This window comes from Thalia democratica, chromosome 2, assembly GCF_965202585.1.
Source record: "Thalia democratica chromosome 2, ktThaDemo2.hap1.1, whole genome shotgun sequence".
Lineage (NCBI taxonomy): Eukaryota > Metazoa > Chordata > Thaliacea > Salpida > Salpidae > Thalia > Thalia democratica.
This window is the reverse complement of record NC_139166.1, coordinates 51,776,093-51,799,012: the sequence shown is the minus strand read 5'-3', so window position 1 is coordinate 51,799,012 and position 22,920 is coordinate 51,776,093. Positions and strand designations below refer to the sequence as shown.

The 22,920-nt window shown below is 25.7% G+C and overlaps 2 protein-coding genes across 3 annotated transcripts; both read left to right on the top strand.

Moving 5' to 3' along the window:
* Positions 1-811: 811 nt before the first annotated feature.
* Positions 812-13,050, top strand: LOC145829708 (uncharacterized). The gene is made up of 15 exons (XM_082937567.1): positions 812-926; positions 1,414-1,588; positions 1,921-1,982; positions 2,146-2,261; positions 2,453-2,645; positions 2,905-3,346; positions 8,046-8,156; positions 9,915-10,132; positions 10,975-11,140; positions 11,495-11,653; positions 11,754-11,781; positions 11,876-12,027; positions 12,187-12,294; positions 12,405-12,544; positions 12,684-13,050. The coding sequence occupies exons 1-15, from the start codon at positions 835-837 to the stop codon at positions 12,847-12,849; spliced, it is 2,328 nt and encodes a 775-aa protein (XP_082793693.1). The 5' UTR covers positions 812-834; the 3' UTR covers positions 12,850-13,050.
* A 6,598-nt stretch (positions 13,051-19,648) lies between these two features.
* On the top strand, positions 19,649-22,280 carry LOC145829940 (uncharacterized). Of its 2 annotated transcripts, none has more exons than XM_082937827.1 (4): positions 19,649-19,769; positions 19,822-19,988; positions 20,184-20,334; positions 22,013-22,280. In XM_082937827.1, exons 1-4 carry the CDS (start codon positions 19,687-19,689, stop codon positions 22,101-22,103), a joined length of 492 nt encoding a protein of 163 aa, XP_082793953.1. In that variant the 5' UTR covers positions 19,649-19,686; the 3' UTR covers positions 22,104-22,280. The 2 variants fall into 2 exon arrangements, with proteins under 2 accessions (XP_082793953.1, XP_082793954.1); XM_082937828.1 differs by having other exon boundaries at positions 19,662-19,769; positions 19,834-19,988.
* Positions 22,281-22,920: the final 640 nt, after the last annotated feature.

The following is a 22,920-nucleotide window of genomic DNA, read 5'->3' as shown; positions in this document are numbered from 1 at the left end:
ATATGATATTTTATCAATATAAAGAAATGACTAAAATAAAAACTTACAAGAAGTCCTATTTATTAAAAAAATATTTAATTTTACGTATTAAATGGTTATATATAAATGTATATCAAAGTTAAAAAAAATATACTGGATTTTTATTCATTTATGCTAAGTAGGTAAAATTTTGAGTAGAGATAAAATCAGGTTTCCCAAATTTTTTTTCATAAGGTCCCATTTAAAGAAATAAAAAAAGCTATGGTCCTCTCGGAAAAGATTACTCAAAAAATACCATTAAAATATGCCTGGGACCTTTTTTTTGCTTTGCACTATCAACTCCTGAATATCTGGTGAAAAATTCAAATTATGGCCTCATGGCTTTTCTGTGGCTCCATTGCTACATATGACCTACTTTGGGAAAACTTGGATCAAATGTTACACATATTTCAACATAAATAAAGTACCTAGAGTAAAGCATTGAAAAAGCTTTTTATTTTTCATCTATAGCAGCATGCATTATGGTTTGACTTTGAAACTTATATTGGCCATTTAAAAGTGCTGTAAATTAGTTCTTGACCTCTCAACCATTTGTAAACCCTAAAGTAATTTTTAATTGATTTTCTATGCACTCTAAAATATGCCTACATTAACACATCTAAACTCTAGAGATATATCTGTCTGTAATATATTTTTATAACAAAAAGGTTTAAAAGTTTGAAGTGAACTGTTTGCGAAATTTACAACTTTTTAAAATATTTTTTTTTAACTAAAGAAAACTTTTTATGTGATCAATAAACTTTACTTTTTACAAAGTGTGGTACCAGAGTGAGAGCAAAGCACCCAAAATATGGAATGTTAGCACCAGGCATAGTTACTGATGCTTCACCATCTGAGAAGAATGACAAGAAATTCAGTGAAGTAAAAGTTGATTTTGACCAAAAACAGTAAGTTGCTTCGTTTATAATTTTACCACTATACATATTGTATAGATGCAAATGGGTTGTTTATTTGTCAATAAAATTTATAAACTTAAGATTTTTTTTTATCTTGTCATAATTTATCTTTAATTTTATACAAAATAAATAGTAGTGATTTATTTTTAAGGTAACATTATTTTAAGTATTTACTAACATATTACTTTTTCGATTCTTTTCAGTTACTAGTCTAAATATTTCAATTTTTTCTGTAATAAATGACTTTATTTAGAATATTGTAGTTTAAATTAAAATGTTTTTTAAATGTTTAATCTAATTTATTAATGGAAAATAGTTTTGTAATTTTCTTTATAGTTTTTTTTTAATAAAGAAGTTGAATTTAAAACAGTTGCTATTTTAGATGTAACAACAGACAGTTAAATTTAATTCATAAAACTTTTCGACTGTGGGTTTCATCATATTGATTAAAACTTACTGATTATTTTAATTCATCTAGATTAAAAACTACTGAATGGATTTCTACTAAATATGTGATGATTGAAGACTTCAAAAAAATTATCTTTGAAGTAAGCGACGAAGAGGTTAACGTCGGCTGTTCAATTTTTGTTCAGCATAAACTTAAGTCTTGCCCAATTCCTGGTAAACATTGGTATTATGCTGTTGTATACAAGGTTAGATTTACAGATAGTTTAAATTTAAAGTTTGATAACTAAATTTTAGTAACTTTTGAAATCAAAGTCATAATAAGAGATTAGCATGATTAAAATAAGTTGTGTTACATTTTGGTTTATTATATGTTTTTTTTAACAACTTTTTTGTTAATAAGTTACTTTAAACTATGTATAAACATACTATTTAACTTTGATGTTTGTACAGTTTTTATTTTATAAAAGTATTCACTGACAGAAATTTAAAAAATGGTCAGAATGAAATTATTACTGCCATTTTAATATGTTATTATATATTAATTTTCTTAAGTTATGTAAGAAAATATTTTTTTTAGAAATACGGAACCGGAGAGCCAGATCGAAACGAAAAAAGGCTGAAAGTTCAACTTGATGTTGGGTAAGTTGCCTTTTGATATTTCAAATTACGATATTTGAAATTCGTTGGATTTTAAACTTCATCTAAATCAATAAATCAATTTTTCATACTACTAGATGGTAGATGATAAAAAAAGTTTTTGTTTATAGATAACTGTTAATTGTTAAAATTTTTGAAATTATAGAGAACGCGGAATTATGAATGCGGATATTCCTGATCAGGGACAATTTGTATGGAATATGGATCCTGACAAAAAAGCTTACAAAATGTACAATTTCAAAAAGCCAGTTGTTAAAAATGGTTAGTCTTATTTTAAATTACTTCTTTTCCCACTTTTATCATAAATAGTACATATTTTAATTTTCAATCATGTTAAACTAAGTTCAAACTTGATTGAAATATTACTTACGTTTATGTTCTGTTGTAAATGAATGATATAAGTTCAATGATACCTGCTCTACTTATAAATTTACCTCTCACTCACTTTTTAGCTCTATATTGTGAAGAATGCAGTGTGAAAAAAGATGAAAAGAGTTGCAAAGTGTGCGGCTGCCATTATTGTAATCAGAAAACATTGCACGAAATGGTTGTGTGCTCTGAGTGCGGATTATTTGTTTGCACAGACTGTTATCGCAAGTTTACATATGCAAAACTGTTCGATATAACATACTTCAATGATATTGTGTTAGTGTTTTTTGGCTTGGTAGTAAAGTATTTAGTTTTCCATAAATATTTTTAAATTTAGTTATTTCAAGTTTAAACTAAGTTAACAGATATCAAGTCTAAAAACATTTTAATGTTCTTTTTCTAATACAAATGATCTTTATTTATTTTTATTGAAATTTATTTCTTTATTTTCTTCACTATATCATTAAGAAGTACTTAAAAATGTTGTTTTAAAAAAGTTAATTTGGGTTGCCTTTGATCCACTAACTATTTTCAGATACTGCCCGAGTTGCCGTGAAAAAGTACATAAGCTGAAAGAAAATGGACGAAAGGATCTGGCACATAAAAATAAACGCAGTGCTAGTACAGCTGCTTTTGATGCTATGTATCCAAGTAACTACCGTAAGGAACATTCGCTGAAGCTAGAACTTGTACCAGCTGTCAAACCCAGACCCACAAGACCTGCCAACCCCCCTAGGCCGAAAAAACGATCGATTGACAATGGCATGGCCGAAATGAGTGTCCAGCAGCAAGAAGAAGTTGAACAGCAGGATAAATTGAAAGCTTCGGAAAAGGGTTTTAAAAAGCCTGTAAAACCTAAATTACCAGCTGTCAAAAGCAAAAAAGTCACGCCTCCTTCTGACGAAGATTTCATACCGCCACCACCGCCTAAAAGCAGAAAGTATTCTTTGGGCAAAAAAACTAAAAGCAACTTGAGCGTAAGTGATAGAGATGCTTAAATTTAGTTTAGTTCCTGCATATGATACTTGTACTTCGGGTTTCACAACTGTTTGAGTTCAAGTTGTTTTCTATGTTTGAAATCATAGTTTTCGTTTGCTTAAAAAGCTATGTTTGCCTGATATTTTGTTTTGAGATCTTAAAACTATTATACTTTTTTGTAAATGATTTTTTTAGTATACTTATAGCTTTCATCATTTGACGCTTATTTGTCTACTATACTGGGCTTAAAATCATTTACACATTTAAAGTTAATATCCACATTCCTTTTTTTTGCATAATTTTTTTTCTTACAAAAAATCGTGTATCAGTTGTGAATTAATGTACTAAGTATTGTATTCGATAATTAAAAACTTTGAGGTGATGCATGGTAGCATGTGAATAACAAGCATTTAATTTATGTTCGACCGCTTGTGCATGCTGTTAAATTGATTGTTTTTGCAATTAATTTCAAGCAAAGTCACTTAAATTTTATTTTTTGAAGTGTTTAAACAGTTATGAAAATTCTAAAGATATATTATAAGTTGATACCAATTGTTAGTAGTTGAACATGAGTAGTATTAACTGGTGTTTTGTTATGCCTAATTTATACGTTTGTATAATATGTACGTTGAATGTATTTTTATGTTCCTCACTGATGCTTCTAAACTCTTTTTTTTTTCTTAAATAAATAATAAAACACAAACAAGCACTGAAAATTATTATAAAAATTGCTCAAATTTTTAGTTAGTTATAGTCTCTGACCAATAAAACATTTAAAGTAAAATCTCAAAAGCAATTATTTAAAGTTTCATGCGGTTATTTAGTTATTAACCAAATTGATAAATACAATTTGAAAGTTTATATTTATCATTAATTGTCTGAAGAATATTTATTATAAAATGATAATAAATAGTTACAATAGCTATAATCTCTACGTAAATAAGTTAGTTTTTTTAAATTGGAATTCTATAAGCCTGAAGTTTGTGTAGTTCATCTTTACGAGCGAAGCTTAACTTGTCTATGTAAGCTTTGAGTAAGTTTATTAAGAAAGTAGATGTTTGAAACAGATTCCAAAAATATACTGTTATTTTTTATAAATTAGTTTAACATTTTACAGAAGAATAAAATTTACTTAAATCGATTGAATAAAAGCGAGTCTGGGAGTTAAAAAAACTTGAATTAAAATAAAATGAAAAAATAGTATCAGGGTGCTACTCTTCTAAATTATTTAAGGGTTTTTGTAAATTCAACTTATTTGAAATTTCGGCTTATTTGAAACTTAAATTCATTTGTCTTTGTATAAATGAGTTCTAACAAGTAGGTAACTTTAGATGTGGAAGAATATTAGTCTGTTACCTAGTTTATGAAAAACATTTAAAAATATATTTTTTTTTATGGGTAACACAACAAATTTTAACGTAAGAATAAACAATGAACAACAACTAACAACTCTGGCTAACTTTTTTTAATTGTAATAATTTAAATTTTCATTATATCTCGAAAAAAATGCTTATTTTTTTTAACAACTCAGTTTTAAATTTTGAAGCTTTTATCAAGATCTCCTATATTATTTAACAAAATTTAAAATCATAAAATTATTTTAGTAAATTGTTATAAGCTTTCACACTAATATTTTTGTTGTTATCACATCCATGTCATCTTTATGACATCCTAGCATTTTTTACATTCCTAACTTGATTAGTCGCTCATTAATTTAATTTTGATGTTCGTTATCGAACAAAATTGTTACATGGATAAAAATATATTATATTAAATAAAAAACGAGCTTAAGAAAAATAACGAGTTTAATAAAGCCCTATCTATACGTAGAAACTTGCTTGAAGTTTTCAATTTTGCTTTAGTCGCCAAATAATTATAAATATACTAAAGTTTTAAGCTAATTAGTTCTTAATTAGAAATAAAATGACTAAAAGATGATAACCATTTAATAATGTTTATATTTTAAATAATAGTATTTTTATTGTATGTACAAACTACAAGAAATATAGAATTCAAAAATATAATTTACCTTTTGAGATATTTGATTTTTTGTGAAAAGTTTTTTGTTATTGTATAAAGATTAGACTGTGAAAGTTTGAAGAAGATTTCTTGAAAAATGTAGGAGGAGATAGATTTTAAATAAAATAGTCTCCTTTCGCTGTTTTAGTTTTCCCTTCCCATATGGTACCTATTATGCGGCCCGACTTGACCGATCATATCTCAATAACTAATTTTAATTTTTTTCAATGGTAAAAAGCAACTTGAAGCTTAGTAAAAACTCTACAAACTAAGATCAACTTGTAAAAAATATGTCTATAGTTTTTAGGTTTATTGGTTAAGAAATTAAACATAAAATTATTTTAAGTAATTTTTTTAAAGTTTAAATAAAAATACTTACAACACTAAATTTATCCTGACATATTTGTTGTATAGAAGCTTATTACTAAACTAATTATGTCTCAAGACTTAAATATTTTTTTTATGTATTCTAAAAACTATCATGCAGTACATAGTTTGGACTTTTGAATATTAGTCTCATTAATTTAGTAAAAAATACTAGATCTCCTTCTATATGGTCAATGCATTTAGAATATGACTAATATCGCAAATGGGTATATTATAATGCATTCACAAATTGTTTAATATCTTATAGAAATATAGTTTAAAAACAATCAAACTTCACAAAAAAATATTATAATAATTTAAAACCGAAAATGGGAATATTATGGTGCATGCACAAATTATATAATATCTTAACAATTTTTTACCTATGTAAGTTATAATCTATTAATACGCATTCAAGTAATGCAATCATTGGGTTATCAATTCTTTTCTCTTGTTTATAGATTTTCCTTTGTCTGCTAGAGCTATATGGAGTCTTTCTAGGTTGCATAAGGTGCACATGTTAGTATGGTTTGTGTTAGATTTTACTGATTCTACTATTTTTAATCCAACTGAGTAATTTATATTGTTACTGTTTAAGTTCCATAGGTGGTTTGCAAGTTAGGTACAATTTTTGGGTTTGCTTTTAGAGGGTTTAGGGAAAGAGGCCTTTTATTCATTATATCTAGATTAGAATGTTTTTTTTAGTTGAATCTATGTAAATTTTGTGGTCATTTTTCGGACGTGGAAACCTAAGCTTGATATATGACGTTATTCATGCAAAATATAACAGAAATAGAAAAATAAATTGCATTTAGTATAACCCCCTACCCCCTTTTGTAAATCTGTATAGACCAAAATCAGCCAGCGGAATTAATAGATAAACATTTTAATAAAGACAGCATTAACCACAAAATAGTTAAGATAAATTGCATAAAAATATCATATTGCTGTACACCAAACGTTATGGCCCTTATAATTTCACACAACAAAATTATTATGAAGAAATCAGATAAAAACAAAAACTTTGCAATTGTAGATCAAAAACAAACTGCCCTGTGGATAACAAATTTTGCTATCATACGCTTTGCGGTGAGACATTGTAATTGTTTTTCTTGAAAGTAATAAACTATTAACTATCAATCTCCCATGTGGATCGATTACTGTGTCTTATTTGTTTTAAACTCAATAGTTAATATCACAAACAGCAGTTTCTGCAAAATCATTTAATTTTTAGTGTCATAATGAACTTTATAGCTGCTTGTTTAATCGCCTAAAAGGTTTAAAAACTCTGATGCAACTCCCATGTTTTAAGTCTTAGCATGACAAACTTATTCGGTGTGAAATATATGAAATTTCTTATTTTTGTTTCTAATTGATTAGACCTTATTACACAAAAAAGTTATGAGTGAATTTTTTCTTGTTTTCCACTTGTTGTCAATCAATTGCACAATTTAAATTTTTAGATGGATAACTAATCGTTTACCAATTATTTATATACTTAAAATTCTAATATATCAAATCTAAACACGAATTCAAAACCCAAAGTCCCTTTTTTAGAAAATTAAACTTAATCATGAAAGTCTAGCTTCTGATCCAAGAAGAACCCTTGTGCAAGTTTACAAACCGAATAATTGTAAAAGCTGTTTTGCTAAGAAAATTTTGATTGTTTGAAAAAAACTGAACGCTTTTGAAATACGGCTGAAAACTTGTATTAATTTTTTTTTATTTTACAATTAAAAAAATTAGGAAACTTTTTGTTTTTACTGTATAGTCTTTAAGAAATTAAACAAAATATATTAGTTTGACATTTAAAGTATTTTCAAATGCAATAGCCAATTAATCCTAATCTATATAAAGAATTCTTTATAAACATGAGTTTTTTGCTTTTATTACATTAATTGGTGCTACTTACTATTCACTTTAAAAACACTTGAGTTTTATAACTAGTTTAAAAGCAGAAAAATGGTAGCTTATAAATAATAAGTTGTATTAGAAAAATAGTAAAGACAATTAATTGTGAATTTAGCTATATATAGATAAAAAAAATATTAGTAGCTTATTTTTTTCCATCAATTAATGAAATGAAAAAGTTTTAAAACTTGATAATTTCTTGAACAAATGTTATTTTCAAAGGAAAAATAATCGTTATAGTTTGTAGTTTTTTGTTTACTTTAATTGTTTTAACCTAGAATGCGTTGTTTAAAATATTTTTTTTTATTATAAAACTAGATTACTTTTATTTTATAACACTGTACCTAAATAGTTAAAGGTATAAATTTAAGTAAAATTCAAATCAATGGCTAAAAATAACAGCCGGAAAATGAAACTGAATTATTTAAGTTCAAAGAGTTCATGGTGCCGAAGCACCACGAAGGAAAAATTCCTGGAATCCCAGTTGGTATGACTTTCAGTATGAGGCGACACGTTAGTTAACTCAGTTATTATTATCAACTTATTAATATAAAATTGTGTGTTTAAAAGAGCACTTTAAATTTTTATTTTTGAAAATAAAGGTATGCGAAATGTTAAAGTTTTATAAGTAGTCAACGGCACTAATGACCAGTGTTATAAAATTACTTGTTATATAAGCTGGATGACTTATTAATATCTAATTTAAAATAAATTGTTATTTGTATTAGTTTAGTTTTTGTTGTTTTTTTATTTTAGTACACAAAAGGACATATTAGGTTTTTTTTATTAATTTCAAATACAAACTCAACATTATGATTTAACCATAATTGCCATTATTTTTAATTTCACAGTTAATGTGATTTTGTTGTAAACAGAGCCATAACAAATGTAGCTCCTTTCAATCTGGTTGTCAAATTGCACTAGTTTGCATTAAATTGATAAAACCAGGGTTCGTGCGCGTCAGGCTAAATCAGGCTAAGTCATGCTAAATCAGTTTTTTTGAAAAAAGTTGAAAAACGTCAGGCTAAATCAGTTTTTTTATTCAATAATTTGAGAATCTCAGTTTTTCTCAGTTCAAATGCTTTCAAATTTTTAATTAAAAAAATTGAGAAATCTTTTTAAGATTAAATTGAGATGTGAATTTGTTTCTAAATAAAGATTTAATTATTAAAGACAAAATCGGTCAGTATTTATAAATATAAATGCTTAAAACCTTTTGTTGAATCTCTAAAAAAGTTTAAAAAATTTCATTATTTTGTTTTGAGTAGAAGTACTGTTTTAATCTCTAGTTTTTAGGTATTATACCAAATACTTTTAAAATTGAAATTCTTAGCAGTTTATTCATATACTTTAGTGTTTGTTTAAAGTTATTAGAGGTATTCACAACACTAAACTTAGCTTTAAGATATAAATACTAATTTTTGTGAGAGTACAAATTTTATATACAATTCATTTTTCCTTACACGACCAAAATATTAAAGGTTTTTTTTTTTAGTTTAAGTGTAAGCTTTTTAAATTTGATACAACATCAACAATCAATATATTTATTTAGAGTTTAATATTTATTACTATGTATCAATTTTAAGTATTAGTCAAAATATTATAATAAACATTTCTTACTTATTTATATTATATGTAAGCGTTTCATTTTAAATTTTAATAAAACACGACAAAGCACATGGTTTTATTATAAGTCTTACGGATATAATGTTTTTACTTAGTGCTTAATTAAATTGAACAATTGTGTTTAGTAATAGAAATAAAAATTTTACACTATTAATAGATTAGATACAAAACTTATTTTAAAACTTATCACTGAATTTGTTATTTTAAGGGCATAGGGGGGCCAATCACCTTTTTTACAATTTAGTCTTATTTTATTTAGTTTTAACTAAGCTATGATTTGCTTTTTGCAGATTTTTAAAGTTCAAAATATTTTTGAGATAAAGTGGTTGAAGTCGGAGACTACAATAGTACTAATCAAGACCCCCAAATACCTTAAATGACTTCTAAAGGGAACTTTTCTTACTTTTAAAAAATGTCAGGCTAAATGAAAAAAATTTTGCGCACGAACCCTGTAAAACTCACGACAATTTAAGTGTCCATAACAATAGAAATAATAATGATGATAAAAATGCTCAATTTAAAAACCAAAAAATATTTCAATTTGTAAGTTTTCTAGAATTTGCTTTTTATATTTACAAAACTTACATCAAGTGCGAACTAAATCTTAACAAAAAATAATCTATTAAAACTCACCTCGATGCACAGGTGGGCAACGTGAACTTGCACGGACCGCTGGTGCAGGGCATCGCGGGTAACGGAGAGCAGGCGTGGTCCATCGTCATGTCGGCCGGCTACGAGGGAGACAGGGACGAGGGGTGGCGGCTGTTCTACTCGGCGAGCGGTGGAAGGTGCCTGGACAGCTCGAAGAGGACGGGGGCGCAGGTTGAGGACCAGTCGCTGGTGAAGGGAAGCAGCGCGAACAGGTTCGTTTGTTTTTGATTGTTTTATTTATTCATGCTGTAAAATTTAAAGTTTATCGATTATGTTTGTTGTAAACTATTTTGTTGTGTTGTTTTTTAGTATTTTATTTGCTGTGAAAAAGAAAGTTTAATAGTTGTGCTTGTCTATTGTTTCAAGTTGAAAACGTACAAGATCATTTTTGACAAATAACATTATCTAATCCATGGGTCGGCAGCCTTTTGTAACTCGCGAGCCAATTTTATCAGAGAAAATTGCTCGCAGGTCGTACTTTTTAGAAAAAAAGTCGTCGAAGGCCACACTTATTTAAGAACAAATATAGTTATTAGTAGAAAAATACTATTTTAGACCAAATGCCGAGGACTACAGTATAACAAAATAAGCAGTAAAATAGCACCTTTAAAGAGTATTCATTAAATTAAGAGCCTTATTGTAAGTTTTTATTGCGTAACCGTTTATTTTTATGTTTTTAAAAAAGTTTTTTTTTGCTAAAAAGTAGCTCGCGGGCCGCAGTTTGCCGACCCCTAATCTAATCAAGCTGTTTAATTGTCTAAGCTAAGCAGTAAAAAACTTAAGGTTTGATAATTATGGTTGTTTTTAAGTTTTTTTTAAATTTGTTAAACAAGATTATGTGTTAATAATCTTCTGCTTGTCTTAGTATTAATCACACTACTTCGCTGCAAATTTATTTATACTGTATGGATTATTATTTCTACATTATCTGAATTTGTTTCTGTGGAAGTTAAATAATAAAACTTAGTAAAAAATAAAACAGAAGTTTCTTGCTAAATATATTTAATATCAAGTGAACTCGGCATGTCAGTGTATTTTTATAACTATTATGCAGAGGGTTTGCGAACACTTGCTTTGCACCGTTAGATTTACAAAAGGGTGCGGACGCCGGCGACGATTGGAAAAAGTCCAAACCGATTCGCGTGCTGAGGTCTAAGAAAGCGTGTAAAGTGGGAAACTTCGCGCCAAAAGACGGAGTCAGATATGACGGGATATACAAGGTTTGAATACACTACTTGCTTTTTTATAGATTCTAATTGTAAATTGTATTAACATTTCTTATATTGTACATCATTTTATTAAGTATGAATTGTGTTGAGATTTTCTTATTAATTTAATTTTAGTGGTATTTTACTCAGAAACTAATTAAAAGCCTACTAATTATTAAAATTACATTAATGCTCCTTAAAGAATATTTAAACAACAGTTTTTCTTAATTTTTTATGTTGTTGAAAAAAACTTCTATTTTACTTGAACAGTAAAACTAACTAATTTAGTTAGTCAATTGTTGTTGATGGTCCTGCGCTTTTATCGTACTACTTTTTATTTGATTTTCATGTGTTTCCAACGAAAAGGTCAAAAAGTACCAGCAAGAGAAGACTAAAGACAAGGAAGGGGATCTGGTCGTGTGGAGGTTCGAGCTTCTCAGAGACGACAAAGAACCGGCTCCTTGGACTGATGAAGGAAGGAAAATGACAGAGATGTTTGCTCTTGATTGCCCAGAACTGCATGTAGTTAGTATGTTTTTATCATTATTTTATAAGTTTTATTTATATACAATTATGGAAAACTAATAACGCTAGTGTGGATTTTATTTGCTTAATTTTTTTACAGAATGAAGCTGAATGGAACTCTTATTCTCGTTAGTTTTATTTTTACAACAGTCCTACACTATGTTTTCAAATCATATTTTTATCAAGTTTAAAAAAGCTAACTTATCACTATCATTATTAAAGCTGAAGTAAAGAGAATTGCAAACGAAGGAAAAAAGAAGGTTAAAAAGTTTTATGTTCCAAAAGATTGGAAATTTATCATGGAAAAAGATAAGATCAATAAACGTCGTTATGATTTGGTAAAGAAGCACAGTTTAGAACATATTGGTCTGAGGGTAATTTTTTTAGTTTATTTGTAACCAGTAAATATGATTAAAACTAAACTGAATTTTTTAAGTGTTATGCTTATATTACAAACTAAATGTTTCCCCCTAGTTTTTAAAAAAGTTTAAATAACCGTATAATTAACTTAACAGTTTAGTTTTTTCAAATAGGAGTGGTATATCGGACTGCAGAAGCATTTTAAGTGTGATGATTGTAACGTGCTTGTAAAGTACAAGTCTGGCATAATTAATTTAGACTGTGGATGCATATTCTGTAAAGTGAGCTTTTTTTTGTTTCATTAAAAATTTCCTTTAATTCGATTTTTTTCATGAACTTTGTAGTCTAAAGCCTCCCAATAATAGCCTCAATCAACATAAGATTTTTACAGCCATGTTTGGAACACAAAAACGGCAAACTAAAGAAGCAGGTCTCGACCAATACCCGGGTGTTTACCATCGACAAAAAACCCATATGCCCTCATTGCAGCATAAAATTCGAACAAGACATGTTGAAGCAAGTCAACGAAAGGTTGTGTATAAGTATTTAATCGTAGCTCATTATATTATAATAGATGTTTATGTTGGAAATCTGTGTTTAAGTTTGTACTTTTTTTCGTTTCAAAATTTTCAGTGTTGTTAAAATATTAAACACAAAGAATTTTTTTAAGGCTGTGCAAGCTGCTGCACCTGATTTTCAACTACAACTACGAACACTGCCTCGACAACGGGCAGAATGACGAGCTCAGCATCACGAAACCCGAGGACGAGCTGTACACCGACTGGAAGAATTTGGACAAGCAAGGAGTGTTGGTGGATGAGTACAACTACTTGTAAAATAGTATATAAGAGTACAACCGGAGTATACATCTTGTGCAATTACTACAAGTATGTGTACAAGCTAGTGTATAGGAGTACAATATATATATATAATATATATATATATTTATTTATTTATATAACAAGCAACAGTTTTATACAGCTGTTACAATTACTTGTAAGTTGTGTATATGTTTGCAATGGACTGTGTAGGTTAGTTCGCATACCGTTATTTGACATAATGTTTTCTTTTAAATTTGATAATTTGCTGTGAATAAGTTTATGCTTCTTCAAATATATTCAATCCAATTGTGAAAAGTTTATTTATTTTGGAAAAATATTTTACAAACTAAAAATATTGTTATATCTTGTTGCATTCCTCAATATATCAAAGTTTTAAATAACTTATATTTATGATAATTATATGAGTTTTTATTTTTATTTATTAGTTTAATTACTTCTTATATATTTTAAGTCACAGCTATTACTTATTTTTGATGTATGTGTATACCCTTTTTGAGTGAATTTAAGGTGGTTTACAATCTACTTAAGCTTTTGTTCCAATGAAAAGTAAAAATATATATCAAAATTTTAAGCGAAGTATATTATGAAAAAATTCAGAGTTTATTTTTTCTACAAAAGAACTATATTTCAAGGTACATGATTTATTTTTCTCGAACAGTTTATGAAATATTTATTTAAAAAATTCTTTTCTCTTGTAGTTTTATTATACTTAAACTTATTTAAGTACATTATAATTTTACCTCAATAATTATTAGTGCCTCATTGTATAAAAAATAGTATTTTTGATTAGTTGAAAATGTGCAAATTATGTTTTTACTTTGTTTTACAATCACAAAATGTATTACTATTAACTCAATAATTATAGACCTTTGTAGACTTGTTGTTTTTAGATGAACTATTTTATTTCGTTGAATTCTTTTCTTGTACAAACTATTGCCAAATGCTATGTAAAATTCAATTTGTACAATAAAATGTTTATATTAATTTTTTTTTTGCATTTCTTGACATTTTGTATACAGTGAAAACCATTTTTTTGAATGTTCTCTACGTTTGTTAAAATATCTATTAAACTTACTATAATATTTTTTTTTATTTGTAGTATTTTGAGGCTTGTGAAAGTATAGCTCTCTAAGCCCTACAAAAGTTTAGTTTAGCTTAAAAACATCTTGTGCAAATGAAACTACAAAACCTTTTAACGAGAAATGTTTTCTATTTTATTAATTTGCTATTTATTACCCAGTAGCACTTATTATTTGATTATTTAATTGCAGTTTTGATTTTAATTAGTTTTTTAAGTACATTTTTTAAGTTATCGGCCTGCAAACAAATTTTTGTTAAAGTATGGCCTGCCAACTCGAACACGTACCTACCTCTAGTCTGAAATGTTTTTGTTAGTAGTTGTAAATTTAACTTACAGTATAAAAAAATCTTAACTGGGAAGTAAGTACACCAAAAAAAGATCGTTTAAGGAAAAGAAAATTATTTACATTAAGAAGATATAGACAAACGTATTATTGGAAAAATTGATACAACCTAGGTAAAGTAATACGAGTAAGAATATTTTATCATTGCTGAACAGAAAAACTTCTTAAAAGCCGTGCTACACTTCTTTTTTATTATAAAAAAGTTAAAAACAAAAAATTTTAAGACAAAAAAATGTTAGAACTCAAAAAAAAAACTTTTAACTAGGAAAAATGTATTTGTCTTTGAAACTGCTGAAACAGGGTTTTAGAAACACAAAAAACTGTGATAACTAAAAAACTCGCCAATTTTCGGTTGTGTCGAAACAAGGTGGATACATTAATTAAAAAAATTATCATTTGGCGAAACTTTGAAAATATCGTGTTGAAAAGTGAATATTTATGAGCATTCGATAAGTAAAAAAATATACTTTCAATATTACGTAGCTTTTAAGTAAATAGAAGCTATAACAATCTCCAATTAAAAAATAAATCTTAAGTTATTTGTCTTTTAATATACTTTGCATGTTTGACTATTACTATAAAGTTTTAAAGCACAAAAAATTGTCATTATATAGAAAGTTGTTATTTTCTTATTGATTTGAAAGCTCATAAAAAGAAATTTATTATTTTATAACCGTAAAAATTTTACTATAGAAGTATTTTTGCGAATCAATGCAAAAAAATATTTTTTAATGCTTACATGATTTTATTTTGATTGTTCAGCTCTTTATAACTAAAAAATCTGATGGCTGTATCATAACTAAGTAAAAAAAAAATTTTTCTATATTTCATGATTTTTTAAATAGTAATTCTTCTTCTTACTTAAACATATTACTGAACTATTTTTTAAAATGTTTTAAATAAATAAGACTTTTCTAAAACTGGAAGGCTTTTTTCAGCAGAAGGTACTAAAAGATTTAGTTATGGCAGTTTTTTAATTATTATACAATTTGGCTTTTACGAATAAATTTGTTTTTAAGTGCTCTCTGCGTAATTTTTTTTTATTTATTTAAAACATGTAATCTAAAAATCTACTCAACTTTTTTATACAATTGGTATTTATTTCTTATTTTAGTTTTGTAACTTTCCGGATACTAATCTCCATTAGTAGTCCAAACAACTTTTTTTTTTCAAAAGGTTTACTATAGTAAAAGCTTTGTGTAGAATTTACTTAATAAAGTTATGAAAAGTCTTTACAAGTCATTGATTTATAATCAATATAACTATTTAAAACGATAAACAAAATCCATTTTCTAAATAGAGAAAAACAATTGATAATTAGATTAAATCGTTGTTATAGGAAAAAACATATAGTATGTTTTAAAAAGAACAAACGTTTTAAAAAACATAATATATTCTGAATATCAACCATTTGTGGCTGCAAATAGTGAAAAACAACTTAAAAAAAAAAATAATCATATTGTGTATTAAAAAAAAAGAACAAATAGAACAGTATTAAATTATAATTTGTTTATGAGGAGTGTTTTTTTTTTAATTTTGTCAAACTGGCATTTTTTTTATAGAAATAGAAATAAACACTAGACGTTAAAGAACATTTAAAAGTTATTACTAGTATCTTACTAAGAAATTAAAGACCACATTGAAGCATGAATAATTAGTAATAATACTGATTTGACTGTATCTGTTAATTTTTTAAAATCGTATTAAAATTAGTATCTGATAAATCAAGCTTATAATTAAAAGTAGCAAAGTTTTTACTTTAAACTAATGGTTATAATGGTTTTTGTTTAAGTTTTCATTATATGTAAACATACAACGTATTAACTTTTTGTAATTTTGATTCAAAATGTACTATTAGTTTTTTGTTTCATTTAATAAACTTAACTTTTATTCAAATGTTAATAGCAAATACTGATCAGCTTTTACTAAGAAATAAACTGAATTTGTTAAAAAACGTCTTTCTCATAACGCAAAAATTTTAAAAATTTATCAAAAATATTTTTATTTTAAAGCTAATTTGCGATGATATGATACATAAAAAAATTATCAACGTTATTTATAACTTAAAATTTAATTACGAGCGTGCATATTATTATTTTAATTTGAAAAGTTACTTTGTGTTTCCTTTGTTGTTTTTTTATTAAGGTGTACATCAAAATAAAATACTTTTGCGATACTCTGAAATGGGCTGAAAATGAGATCAAACAGAGATAGACCGTGATGGTGACTATAAAGCCTAACTAAATTTCAAAAAAAAAAAAATTGTAGAGCTAGAATTTTTCTTTTCAAAGTTGTGTTTGATTTTATTATGCATGCTGCATTTTAAAAGTTATGTAAACTTATATGCAAACAGTTTTTGCAAATTTTTGTATTAAGTTGCTTAAAATTGCTCTTAAGTTAAAAAAAAAATGCAAAAACTACTAAAAAAACCTGAAGAACCTTTTTTACAATCTTTTTTTTTAGTTGCTACTTTTCCAAAGAGCTTAAGTAAGCTTTAAAATTAAGAAATTTAAAAAAGGACATTTGAGCTATATATCACTGAATAAACCTTTAATTGCCTTAAAGCATCCTTAAATTTCAGAAAAAAATCAAATTGAAAAACAAACATATTTTATCATATTACAATTTTCGCTATTAATATTCATTTTTGTATATTTCTATCATTATGAATTTCTTAAAGAATTTATACGAGTGCTAGCAAGATACTTAATAAAAAATAATTTTAATATGTATTAAATTTAGATAACATGAGCAAGTCCAGTTAATTGAAACAAACGCTAAATATTATTAAGTAGCCTTTAAACTTTTCAAATTATTTTTGTTCAATAAAATGTTTTTGTAGTAAAGGTTACAAGATAAATAAATATTTTATTAGCGTAAATTAATATTTATATTTTTTCATAAGACTTTGCTTGCATTTAAAAAAGAGTTTTTAAATCTTTGCAACCAACTTATTTTAAAAATAAGTAAGTTTGTGCTAAGAAAATACTAACACTTTTTCTCTGATCTATATGGGAGGACACTAGTTTTTTAAAATCAGTTTTACAATAATCAATTTATAAAACTAATTTTTTAAGTTTCTTTATTAAATGATTTACTTTTAACGTAAACAAACTTCCTTCCGTGACAAACAAACATATTTTATTATATTGTAATTTTCGGCATTATTATTAATTTTTGTATATTTCTATTATTATGACTTTCTAGTCACCAAAAAGTCAATTGCTGCAGGCGAGCCCACTATTTATTAGTTTATGCATAAAAAACTATTAAAAATGAAATTTGATATAGTTTTTTTGACTAACTTTTGTGTTAGATTAGAAAACTCTGGTTTAGTAAACCCTTTTTGGATAAACTGGATTTTCTTCAATATTTGGTTTGAATAAAGATAAATTAAACATAAAAACTTTATCCGAGTATCAGTAAGGTATTTAATAAAAAAAAAGGTTTTATATATATGAACTTTAGATAACATGAGCAAGTCTAGCTAATTAAAACGAAGGCTAAATTTATCAAATAGCCTTTAAACTTTTCAAATTATTTTTCTTCAATAAAATGATTTTGTAGCAGAGATTACAAAATTAATAAATATTTTATTAGCGTAAACAAAATTTTATATACTTTTTAATAAGATTTTGGTTGCATATATATTTTTTTAAATCATTGTATACAACTTATTGTAAAAATAAGTAAGTCTTATTAAGAAAAGAGTATTACTTTTTTTATGATCTATCTATATAAACAGGTACTAATTTTTTGAAATCAGTTTATAAGGCTATGTTTTTAAGTTTCTTTACTAAATGACTTATTTTTTACTTAAAAAAACTTCTTGTAAACCAGTTATTGTAAGACGGAGTTATATTAATTATATTTATACATGTCACTAAACCGCTGACAGTTTTGATACTTGCAAGTTATAATTTGGTTTCAGATTACCAAGATTAAAGGCTTGGAATAAAACTGTTAGTTAATTTCTCGCTTTGTAATATTTCATGTGTACATTTTTTATCGCATATAGATTTTGTTAGCTTTACTTAATTAAAGTAAGTTGTAGTTTTACTTAATTATTTATATTTTATTGCCCTTATAGAAGTTTGTGATAATAAGATATCAAATGGCTAAATACAAGAAAATTCTGATAAGTTTATCTCAAGTTATAAGTTATATCAATTACCTGTAAACAAATGCCTGTTTAACAGATGATATTAATCCCTTTAAGTTTAACAAACCCACAAAAAGTTTTTTACTAATATTTTGTAAAAAACATTAAACAGTGTAAATTAAGAATGAGAATGTTTTCTTGTAACGTTAAAATAAAATAAAAACTTGTGACAAAAAGGTATTAATGTGCCGATTAACTACAGAAAATTTTATAACAAATTAAAAAAAAACTTTAAAAACATAACTTCAATTAAATAACTATTTAATAACTGTAAACAAAAACAAAAGAATAAAAGCACATTTGATTTTTTAAAACTCTTTTTTGCTAAAGAAAATTTTAATGAAAGTACTTTGCTTAAAGTATCAGTTGTAATATTACATAAATAGTAAAATTGTTCTGTATAAATTTTAGCCAATAAATATTAGTTATTTAAACAACTTTAAGTTATAACTTTGTTTTTAACAGATATAAAAATTAGAAATTATTTCTTTGATCAATTAAACTATAAAAAAAGCTAAATTATAAAAATTTACAAAAAGTAAAGAAAAAAACATTTATTTCAAGAAAGTTCATGTATTATTCTTCTTGTATTGTTTTGGTACAATTTCATGAAAATTTGAAATAGTAAAACTGCGTTTTTGCGGAGTAGCGAAAAACCTCTATAATTAGTTTTGCCTGTAGGCTTTTTGTTAAAACAGCATAAGTTTGTTTTAAATATATAGTTGTACAGTGATAATAAAAGCCGATTGCAGTTACTGAGTTTAAAAATATTTCTTTGTCACTTGTTATGGTTTTGACATAACGGGTTCTTGCTTAAAACAGTTTTTTTTTAGTAAACATATCTAATACTTGATTTAGTTTTGTTTATCATATGGTTTTTTATGTACACTTTTATAGTAATTTGCATTAAACAAAAAAATGCTGCTCAGTTTAAGTAAAGAGCTTATTTAAATAAAATAAAAAATGTTCATTTTAACTATTCTATTCACTTCAATATACTTGAAAAGGTCAGAATTTTATTCTCACTGAAACCGGTAGTGGACAAAATAGTTAAATTGCACATTTATTACTAAATGCACACTTTTATAGACACACTAATTTTCTTTAAAAACGTATAAAAGATGTAAGAAAAAACTTGAGTAACTAAAACAACTTTGAAGACAGTTAGGTACTAAATTATAAATCACAATATGTACTTATAAAAACTAAAAAATGTATACAGAATATAACTAAGTTACTTAAGTTATGCTGTATTTGAAATTACTACTGGTAGTAATCACATTTGGTTGTCAAGAAGTGTTCACTTATCCAGACCATAAAGACTTGAGGTAATTGTTTCATTTTAATTTGCTAAACTACATCTATACAACTAATATAAAGTGTATCATTTAGTGCACTAGACACAGAAGAGTTTTTAGAAGTTATTACGAATAGCAGTGAAAATGCGCTTTTAGTCGATGTACGATCTAAAAGCGAGGTTAAAGATTATGGATTTATATCTTCACCAAATGCAACTACTATCCGAACAAATACATATTTCTTTATAGGTTTTATTTTGTCATAATTTCTTTTTAATGTTTACCAATTAAAAAGCTCTAGTTCATCATGTTAAACTATTACACTTTTCAAAAGTGATTACCGTTTAATGTTTCATATTTTAGTATACATATTAGATAAGTTTAGGTATGTCAATTAAGTTATTTGAAAAACTATTCAACAAACTTTTTTGAATAATATTTTAGGTTTCTATTTTAATTTTGGTGATGCAAACTTCAAAAGAGTGTTCAAAATTAATAAGCCATCCGTGGACAGAAAAATAATAATCTATTGTATGTCTGGTAGGCGTGCTGAGTTTGCGGCCAAAAGATTAGTTGGACAGACTGACTATAACAAGTTAGTACATTTTGTATGTGACTTTACATTCAACCCAGGTAACTCACAGATTTAAACTTGAAAATAGTTTTAAGTGCAATAGTTTGACCTAGGAAACTTATTAGCCTGCATAATATTTTTCAACAGTTAGTTTATTGTTTAACTTTAAAGTGTTACAATCAAAACAAATTTACTGTGAGAACAGTGGATCTTTGGTTATTTAAAAACTTACTTTTTACTCACTATTTTATATCGCTTAGTTTTTTGAAATATTTTCATATAACTATAAAACCTACCTCAATCCATCAAATAGGTTATAGTGATAAATTTAGCTACTTATACGAAATAAATAGATGTGAAACATAATGGCTGGTTAAAAATTTTTCAAATTAACTATTTCTAGAAACAAATTAACAAAAAATGTTTATTTTATGATTATTGACTGAAATGAAATGTTAGTTAACCTAACTTATATTCATTTTAAAACTTAAAATACTAACAAATAGCTGAGTAAAACTTCTTGATAATACACTAAACAAACTTAAGTTTAAATTAACATACAAAGAAAACGTTTTAGAACTAAGACCTTTTAAAAGAAAAATAAAAGTATATATTCTAAAAAACATATATTTTTTAACAAACTATTTAAAAACTATTTATCTTAATGGGTAATTCCCTGTTTTACTAACAGTTTAATAAAAATTGAACTATATCATTAAATTAAAGAAGAACCATTAAAATAAAAATTAAACTGTAGAGAAACTTATACTAAAAACTTGTTAAACAACTTCATTTTAGACGGTATCATTAGTTTTCAAATGTTGTATTAAGTTATTATACGAAAATAATTTGTGTTTTTCTACAAATAACAGTTTTCTAGTGTTTAAAAAACATATAGTATAAACGTAAAAAATATAAAAAAGATCAGTTGTTTTTTTCTTAATAATAATTTAGATTTTTTTTAAGTTAAAACTATAACGAACGTATTATAAAATACAAACAATTTACATTAAAATTATAATAGTTTATCGCTGGAGGCTATAAAAATGAGTTTTTTAGTACATAATTATACTGATTGTTCTTTTACAAAACTCATTAGCTAAAAACAAAAAACAATAATGGTATTTCGATATTTTTATTTTTATAGTACAGACTAAACTGCTAAAAAGTTAAAATACAAAATAGAGAATAAAAAACTTTTTCAAAACTGTCTAAAAAAAATTAGTGATAAAATAACGATTTATTTTTTTACTGTGAAAACAAAAAATATAACACAAAAAAGTATAGCAAATTTTTCGCTTAAGTTACAAATGTCATATCTAAAAAAAATATCATCTTTTAATGTTTTATAGATTGTTACTGTGTATCGTTATTTTATAATAAATACTATTTTTTTAAAGGTTTTGCACAAACCTATTTTTTTAGAGTTTACTTATTGCTTATTGAAAATAAGATAAAAAACCGCTCAAGAAGTTTTGTCTAAGAACATGGTGTACGAAAGAATTTTTTGGTTATCAAGTCGTACACCACATGCTTTTACAATCTATTACGAGCTAGAAAAATAGTTTTAAAGTAAAAAGTTTTAAACTTCAGTAAATAAAACAAACAATAAAAAGAAAATACTTACTCCTTGGTTAAACTATAAGTTGATAATTTTTACTTTACTTTAAGACATATAGTTATTAGCAATATTTTATAGTGTCTACTACTACGACGGGTTGTTCTGGGACTTCAAAGCAAATTATCCTTCACTGATGAAAAACGTTCAACAAACTTACAACAAATACTAAAAAGACATTTATAGAATATTATGCCTATTTTTAAATATTTTGCTTTTTCAAGTCGTCTTTATATTTATAGTTATGAATTTATTTTAAAGTTTTGGTTTGAAAATAAATTTAAGAAATAAATATATTTTTCCATAGTTTAACCGTTGTTAAGTTAATAAGTATAATTTAAAAATAAATAAATATTAAAAGGACTAGTTCTCCAACTATTTTCTGTGTACGTTAACATTAAAGCATAACAAAGTACTTTGAAAATAAGTTACTAAAACTTTTAGAACTAAATTTTGCTAAGTAAGCTTTAAGATTTTAATTAGCTTGTTTTATAAATCATCAAAAGCTAGTTTAATGTAGTAGGAGTTATACTTCTAAAACAATCTTGTACGTTAAACTTGAATTTTGTTTTTGAAACAAATGTAAAAATTAAAACACAACTGTGAGGAGAGGAGTTCTACATAAAATTTAGCTAAAAAAGCGTAGAAGTCTTTAAAAGCTAATTCTAGTATACTTTATATTGTTAATATTTCCCTATTTGGTACAACATGGTACGTATAACACTTGATAACAAACATTATATACTAAAAGGCAGTAAACCATACTAAACTTAAAACTTTGGTTGACAATATTTAATAGTTTGTATAAGTAAAAGCATTTCATTGCGCAATCCGGATATTAAATAAGCAAATTAATTAAAAAAGTTTTTACGTTTTGTGTATTTATTATAAACTTAAAAAATTTTTTTTTCAATTATTGAAAAGTTAAATACATTAAATTTTGGGATATGTAAACAAAAATGTTTATAAATAAGTATAAGTATAAGTAT